This window comes from Aplysia californica, unplaced genomic scaffold (genome assembly GCF_000002075.1).
Source record: "Aplysia californica isolate F4 #8 unplaced genomic scaffold, AplCal3.0 scaffold00515, whole genome shotgun sequence".
NCBI lineage: Eukaryota > Metazoa > Mollusca > Gastropoda > Aplysiida > Aplysiidae > Aplysia > Aplysia californica.
The window spans coordinates 244,565-253,482 of NW_004797785.1; the positions used below are offsets into that span (position 1 = coordinate 244,565).

Here is an 8,918-nt window from a genome sequence, read left to right on the forward strand (position 1 = left end):
GGCCCGTCGCGTCAAAGATCAGCCACTATCGTGAATGTGATCACAAGCGTTGTAAAACTCCTTGAAACGGTACAGTATTTGCTCCAGACGGGATCACACCAAGGTGTGAACTGACCGATGCGTTTCTTTTCCCCAAACATCGCACTCGCATCTGACCTCACCACCTAAACTTACATCACTCCCTGGGTGGGTAGGGCCTACAAGTTTGCTCCAGGCGGGATTACATCAAACTGTGAACTCTTCCCTGACCGTTGAAAGCAGTTTTTCTCTATTCCCGAATTTGCGAGACAACCTGAATTTTAATTGGTGTGGTCACAACGTAATGGTGCGTAACGACAAAGGAGGTTGGGGGGGGGGGGGGGACTCAATCAGAGATGGAAAGCTAAAATTGTTGGACAGGTAAAGGGGAGGGGCAACTGGATAAACGTAGATAAAGATCTCAAGACTCACGATAGGCTAATGAGTGTGTATATATAATATTATTTATGGCATGCCTCATGCCACTGTGATTGGTTATCAAGGTTGACCACTCTTTGCTTGCCATATGTCATAAATCCACCCAGGGGTCACGTCAGTTCATGGGTCACTGTAGATTCTGCCTTGGCTTCGTTGGCTAAGATCCCATATTTTCCTTGCTTCCGAGCACTGGGATCTTAGGCGGAGACTACTGCAGTAGAGAATCTTTGGTTACACTACACTTACTAGACTCTAGGAAACTATTGTATTTTGGTTTGCCGTTGGCGCCGTGGACTACACAGTGTGACGAAAATCTGTCAGACCACTATAATCAATTGAAACTGAAACTGTGTTCTCAATGTGTATCTAACAATTTTTAGGCTGCCTAAATTTCTTTTAAACTTTTTTTTGGGTGGTTTTTGCTTAAGGCTACATTGATTCCTTGAGGATTTGTTAATGAAGAATTCAATGCACTTTACCATTTCTATGCGGGCCATTTTCATCAATTTTATGTTTTCTTAAGAGCAACTTTGTATCTACATTTTTCAATTTGGATACTCTTTCTGTAGAACTTTCCGACCTCTAGGACTGACTTACATTTGATCACATTGTCTTGCTCAAACAAGTTCTATTCATAATATCACTTACCCACTAGTTGCGTCTGTTCGTTTGGGTTGTTTTTTGTTCAACTTCACGGACCATTTCCACCGTTCAATGTGTACATTGTATATTCAAATACTTTGTATACTGTTTAAATTTTTAGTAATAAATAGCCTAATTTGTCAAATATACTGGATAAGTTATAAAATATGATGTTTTTCATAAGCGCTGAAGTGTTTTAGCATATTAGGCGAAAGTACTCAAAATGTACTCAAAAGTACTTTTTTAAAAGTACTTGTACTCAAGTACATTTTATAGGAAAGTACTTTTACTGTACTTAAGTACATTTTTTAGATTGTACTTAAATTTGTACCTAAGTACTTTTTAAAAAATACTTTAACAGCTCTGTCGATAAATAAGAGTAGGCTTCGGCTGCCACCCAGGCAAATTCAAAATTTCCTACCAACTGAAAATGTTTGGTGTGTCCCGCACGCTCGTATGACCTTATGCAGTTGCGAGCGCCATAAATAAGAAAAGGCTTATTGTACTTTAGAAATATGACTTTAAAAGAAAGTCTACAAATTTGACCCTAGTGTCGATTTTTGGCTAATACCTCCATTTGTGGATTGCGAGAAGTAACTCATTTTGTCCGCTCTCCTGACATTTGTTGTTTTTTCACTTACCATATTGACTTACTTGACTTCTCTTTTATCAATGCTGATTTGCGCTCATTTCCTCCTGTGTGTCAGAAAATCCCGTATGTGATAGAAATGTGCCTGGTGAAGTTCCTCCTGGGTCTGTGCGACCACCACGACTGGCGGGCCGAGCAGCTATACGTCAACAAACTCCTCGACCTCATCTGGATGCTGTTACAGGTCAGTCGCTGCACGCTATTCACGGACGCAAGCAGAAAAAAAAAGTTATTACTGGTGAAAAGAACAAACAAAAATGTTAAAATTACTGAGATGGTCTAAATGCACAAAGGATAAAGAGAATATGAAAGAAAATATGATACAATGAATTGAAAAATCCTTATCTTTTCTGTGTGCCTATGCCTTTATAATATGTGTCCCGCCGCGGTAGAATTAGGCGCTCATCAATTTTTGGGCTTGTGTTGTTATTATATCATCTTAAAGCTTGTTCATTTAACTATCTTTCGATGAAAAAATACACGTCTATGTGGAATAGAAGTGGGGGTCGCCTTGTTTCCGAAATAAAATTAACGAGAAAATGGCTGCCAAAGTTGGTTGATTTCCAAAGCTTGAGTGTCCTAAAACCTGAAAATTCACAATTTTTGTGCTTTTAATCAAAGTTTTTCATTAAAATCTTAAAAGTAATGTGTTTTACAAGAACATAGAGGATGTTAAGCCACATTACAGAAAATTGATAAAAATTACTGAACTGGCAGAAAATTGCTCTTTTATTTGATTTCCTTATTTTGACGAGCGCCTGATTTCACCACGATGCCTCACATATATTATTTTGTTTCCTGTTATGTTTTGATTTTATCATGTTTAGGTTTTTGCCTTCTGATGAAGGCTTATCTGGAACAAGATTTGTTTTAGCTCATTTCGTTCTTTTCTTTTTTCCAGGAGCCGGAAATCCGAGACTGCATGGAGCATCTGATGATCTCCCTTCTCAACGGCTACCGCTTTCACTCCTTTCATCCGGAGTTCAAATACCCGGTGAGTTGATGTGTTGTCTGGCTTGCTCCTCAGAGACTGCGTATCGTTGCCTGTGTGATAAGCCAGGCTCAGATAAGATAAGATAAGATACATCATTATTGTCCAGATCCTGGCACATTGGTTTGGTGTTTCACCACGTACACACATATACACACAGACACGCACACACACATACTCACTCACACATACACAAACACGCACACACACACACACACACACACACACACACTCACACACACTTTATCTGCTGCTTGCATTGCCTGCTTCCCAGGAAACTGAGACATGTTCTAGGATCTGCGAGTGTAATAATAGTCGCAAAGCTAATAGAGCACGCTGTGGAGCATAGCTATGTACTGTCTAAATGCTATGATTATTACAGTATAACCCGGACAGCTCGAATTCGTCAGGACCGGCCTCGGTAATTCGAGTGATCAGTTGTTCGAGGGATTTTTTACAAAGGCAAAGAAGAAAAGAAAAAAAAACCGAGACGGCAGGCACAGTTCGACGGATGCGTGATTTTGAGTCTTCCGTGTTCGACCTATCCGTGTTATACTGTATTATTTTCTACTACGATTTATTTACGTTCTCGTTCTTTCGTTTTCAGAAAATGTTTCTTGCCCTCACACTGGCGGTGCTGCGACACCAGAAGTCTCGGCGACATCTGCTGACCTACATCTTATATCCTTGACCTTAGCTTCACACCTCAAAGCCTCGACTTAGGTTTTGTTATGAGCTGTTAAGAGATATACTTTATTGATCCATGAGGGAAATTTTTGGTGGATATTTACCAGAACATCAACATACAAAGATTTAGCATCAACACAGAAATGCACTCGGTGCATTCATGTTCAATGATATACATACAGTGATGTACAGCAGTCACACACACATGCCGCGACCTCAGTGCTTTTTCGTCCTATCTCTATTTTTAATAACAGTGAAAACAGTTCATAACAATGAGTGAACTTGAGAAGAAGTCACATTTTCACTGGCTAAAAAAATGGAGATGCTACAAGAAAGCACTGAGGTCGCGATGCGTACCCGAACAGTTTGTCTTTAGACATGAAATCTCTCTCCGTCTTATTCGTTTTGGGAGAACACTGCTGATAGGTCAGATGGGTTTGTTTTGTTTTTTTAATTTTGCCTGTATATTTATTGATAGATAAATATATGGATAGGTGGATGGATGGATATTCAAAATCAAAGTTAAAGAGAGAGAGTCACAGGAGGGATGGGTAGGGGGAAGAAGGTTAGAGGATAAATGAGATCTTGCCGACAAACAGAATTGTTTTTAATGTCTGTTCAGAACCTATTACTACAACGCATGTGTCCTGTGTGCTTGTTGACCTTGACTTTGCCCACATTTGACCGCGTCAAGTTCCCCGTGTTCATGCATATCAAACCCCCGGACGACGCAAACATGGCTCGCCTCATCCCCAACGTTTGGTGGGACAAAAACCTCAAGGTGAGCTCTGCTGGAGACAGCTTTCTTTTTTTTAATCCCGTATCCAATTTTTGTGTGAGCCAGATGTCAGTTCAGTAAACTACATATGTGTTACGACACTGTGGCATCAGGCTTTCGTCATTTTTGGGGCATGTGGAGTTATTGGTATCATCTTTAAAGCCTGTTCATTTGCCTTGCTTTGGATGAAAAAAACATCCATCTATCTTGAGTAAAAGTTGAGTGAATGAATGAGGTGGGGTCACCTGGTTTCAGAGGTTAGACACTGTTGTGGTGGAAAATCACTTGAAATAAATCGTTATCACTTCCCTCCCTAACATTAAATAAAGGTGTGCGGAAATATTGAACTCCAGACTTGGTTATAAGAACAGTACTGTTCTGAGGGTGCGGTGGCGGAGCGGTTAGAGCGCTCGTCTCCGAAGCAGAAAGTCGGGGTTCGAGCCTCGGTTCAGACACAGATTTTTTCACCCCCTCCTGCCCAGCCAGCAGTAATGGGTACCTGACTTCAAGTTGGGGAAGTAAAGGCGGCGTGGAAAGGAACTGGCCACCCTACCCCAATATGCCGAAGGCCCAGGAAGTTGTCTCACTAACAAGGCAATCCCCAATATCCGGATCGGATGCGGGAACAACTTTACTTTACTTAATTGTTTTCTTAGCTTATATGTGTGTTTTTATTGATCAAGCATGTGGTGGGTGGGGGAAGGATGCCACTACCAGTCTGTCTTGCTGCCTGCTGCTATAAGACTGACATCTATCATAACTGAGCCATCCTGATCAGCCCCTGTGGGTGGTTGGCGGGTGCTCTGGTGTGGTTTGCTCCTTCTTACCTATCAAGCATCTATCGTCCTTATCTCTCCTCCTTCTTTTCTGTGTTTGTTACTCTCTTGAAACACACCTATTCTTCGGCACTTATATGACCTTATTGTGTTGCAAGGGCCGTAAAACTCTTACTGAAACTAACACTTTGTGTGTGCGTGCATGCGCACACGTGCGCCCATGCCTTGTACTACTTGAGAATGTGTTCCACGGTTTGGTACTATAATGTGTTATTTATTTGTTTGTCTGTCTGTTTGTTTCTCCCAGAAGGATGATGATGATGAGGATGAGGAAGACTCACCTCCTGAGGCCCAGCCGGAGACGCCGGAGGAAAAACTGAACAAAAAGAAGTACATGCTCTCCTGTGATAGGCTGAGTGAGAGGGTCGAAGGTTAGTCGCTGTGAAAGTGTATTTGCATATGTGAGGCAGCATGGTGAAATCAGGCGCTTGTCAAAATAATGAAATTGAAGAAACTCGCGACCTCAGTACTTTCTTGTCACATCTTCAAATTTTATCAATAGTGAAAATGTGACATCTTCTTAAGCTCACTCTTTGTTATGAACTGTTTTCACTGTTATTAAAAATGGAAATAGGACAAGAAAGCACCGGGGTCGCGAACTGGTGATGCTATGATGTGTCAAAAGATCACTCTGCTCAAAGTTTTTTTTAGCTAGGTATAAATCTGTAAGATAAAAAAGAAATTGCTTTTTTTTTCCCCAAAACAATGAGTGTGGCCTGATTTGGCGTATACTAGTGGTGGGCGGTACCGGCGAAATCCAGTCTCGGTACTTTCTCGGCACCAGGTGCTGAGAACCGCCAGCACCAGTACCGGTACTGGGAGTGACACCAGTAGGTGACGTCACAGACTTCGCACCTTGCGTCTAACGCCACGATCAGCGCCGCCCGCACCCCCCCCCCTCCCACCACACCAGTTAGAATTGGAGAGGCGAACTGTGACGCAAAATACCTTTGAAGTTTGCCGCCGCGTGGGATTAAACTTTGCAAGCAGAATTTTAAAAATAGTTATCGCCTCTAAAAATTGATTTCTTTTTTGGAATCAGCGTATCAAAATAAGCAAAGTGGCTTGCGCGGAACCTGATTTGAAGCCATATTATAAATTTAACCAAACTTCGTTTTTGATTGTCAATTTTGAATCTGAAGTCCTGTATCAAGGTCACCCGCTGCGTTGTGTGCATCTGACGTCACAGCAGCTAGACCTAGGCCTACACACTGCACACTTCCTGTGGCCCGGTAAGAAAAAAACAACCGTCGCGTCGGCTCCTTCTCAAAGCCGGTATAACCGCTGGTGTCGGCTCCTTCCGAGAGCCGGTACTGGAGGCCAGGTGTCGGTACTGACACCTCCTTCGGTAGAACCGGGAGTTCCGGTACTGGGTACCGGTACCTGCCCACCCTAGCGTATACACACTTAGAGGCGGACACGGTTGATATTATGTGCATGCTTTTATAGTTTTCTTATTGTAAGTAAGTATGGCAATGCGTATGAAACCCTGTCATTTATTTCCCCCTTGTTTATCCTCTCTACAGAACTGGAATCTATGCAAGTGGAGCTGTTGAAGTGTCTACTCATCAACAAAGACAGTATTGAAGTAAGCCGCTTTGCTATGGAACTGTTTGAAGTGTTGACATCATTTTCACAAGCACCTAAGTCATTTTGTGGAAGTTTTAAAAAATCAAAGGAAAAAAAAAAAAAAGCAGAAACATGGTTTGAGCATTCGCCATTTTTCAATTTAAAAAACTAGGAAGGAAACTATTTTTCTAATCATTTTTTTATTTTTAAAGATATTTTCTTCAAATTTTGCATGGATGCAGTTTAACATATTATACAATTCACTAAAACATTATATTTTAGCTACATGTTCATGTTACTTTTTTCTGTAGGTTTACTTACTCTGCCCCTAACATCTGTTGGGTCTTCTGAGTTTGGAGATACACTGGCGCTTTAAAAAAGTACATACATAAAATATTTTTGGTCAAGGAATTGAAGTTATATAGTGTAAAGCGCATAGAGCCTGCTGTTGAGCGGGGATATGCGCTATACAAATGCTATTTATTATTATATTATTTTATGCTTATTTCGTGACGATATGTAAGCGTGTGCATGTGATAAGCAAGTAGATGTGTGTGTGTGTGCGTGTATGTGTGTGTGTGTGTTTGGCATACATGTGTGTGCACATGTATGCGTGTAATGTGTTCGTGAGTGTGTATGTGTGTGTATGTGTATATATGTGTGTGTTTGTGTGTGTGTGTGTATGTGTGTGTATTGTGCGTGTGTGTAGCGTGCGTGAATGTTGTTTGTACATGCATTTATGTAAAGCGCCTAGAGCTGTGTTTACATGGGAGTGGGCGCTATAGAAATGATCTTCATTATTATTATTATTATTATATGTCCACAAGATAATTTATACACAAAAATGAACTTATTGTGTAAAAAAAAAATGATTAGAAAAATGCATCACCCACCATAAAACGCAAAAAATTCCAATATGAATGCCATTTCCGTGGCAAAGTAAAGATTTTCTCAAATTGTTAAGTTGTAATTTTTATCAGCATGACCCAAGGTATATAAGATTGCTTGTTTATTGCAATTTTTCTCGATATTAAAAAAAAATGGCCCCAAAAAGTAGCCTGCCCCCTTAACCAGTCCATTTTTGTACTGCTTTGTTTCTGTAAGAAGGATGTTTTATTTCTTGATCTACAGGGGAAGACGTCCAGAGATTGTTTCTTGGAAAAGCTGAAAATATTCCTGAAAGAAAACAGCGGATTTAGCCGGGTAAGTGTTTCAGGTCTCGTATGTTTATTTTTATATACTTGTCAAGTTTGTCGTTGATGTCGGACTCTATGTATGTGGGAAAATGGTAAAAATCACCCCCCCTCCCTCCCCCAGGGCAGTGCTACTGACTGAAATATCTTTAGGCCATTCCCAAAGGGGGATATTAACATGTTCTTATGTACAGTAGAATTGTGAATGGGCTGATTTATCAATGTCATGCTCATATTGTGCCGGAACAACATGGGGGAACTGCTGCTTTTTCTTTCCTAATCCTTACTATTGTCATTTTTCCTTTACTTCTTTTGTATCTTTATCACTCTCTTGTGAACTGCTATTTCCGGGGTGACTTGATAGAGGAAGCAGACTTTGTGCTCTTGAGGCTAGAGAGGTAAGCATGGTAAGCCTGATTCCCCATTTGGACTTCTCTGTTTACATCCACCCCTTGGCACTCATGTGACCTTATGTAGTTGCAAACGCTGTAAAAGCTTACTAAAAAAAATTTTTTTAAATTCTCCAGACCAATATGTGTTGCACGTACTGTAAAACTTTCCCTATAACAAGACGGTTTCTCTCTCCTCCCAGGCCCAGATGGCCCAGTCGTGTGCGCTGCCGGTCAGTCTGTGTTTCTTCCACCGCCTCGTCCAGGCCTTGAGGTTCTTCTGGGACGACTTCTGCTCCACAGACACCAACTTCCTGCCCAGCTCAGGTAGGAGACGCTTCGCTGGCTCAAACTTTTTTTGGGGGGGGGGGAGGGGGAGGATTGTCACATACGCTGGTTCAGACTTTTTTTTTAAACATACACTGGCTCAAACGTTTTTTGGGGTTTTTTTACATTTTTTTACATACGCTAGCTCAAACTATTTTTTTTCTTTCTAATTAATGTAGAAACTTTTACCTCACTCCAAACATAGACGAAATTGTTGTCCAGAAAAGATGCCAAACATCCAGCCCTGACAATAAGGCTAATTTGTTTACCTTGATTTGTTCTTGTTTTAACTTTTGTCTGTTTTAATTCATGTCATTGTTTAAAAGAAAGGTTTAGTTTTCAACTACTCATTGAGTGTTCATCCTGTCCCAACCCCAACCTTAAGGGGAATTATTAAAGTC

The 8,918-nt window shown here is 41.0% G+C and overlaps 1 protein-coding gene across 1 annotated transcript in view; it reads left to right on the top strand.

Moving 5' to 3' along the window:
• Positions 1-8,918, top strand: part of LOC101858054 (E3 ubiquitin-protein ligase RNF123) — a gene marked incomplete in the record, with an annotated part of 58,083 nt that overhangs the window by 20,962 nt on the left and 28,203 nt on the right. Inside the window, 8 exon segments of the mRNA XM_035971827.1 lie at positions 1,806-1,931; positions 2,649-2,741; positions 3,346-3,419; positions 4,104-4,206; positions 5,287-5,410; positions 6,566-6,627; positions 7,740-7,811; positions 8,394-8,517. Coding sequence (XP_035827720.1) covers positions 1,806-1,931; positions 2,649-2,741; positions 3,346-3,419; positions 4,104-4,206; positions 5,287-5,410; positions 6,566-6,627; positions 7,740-7,811; positions 8,394-8,517 — 778 coding nt within the window.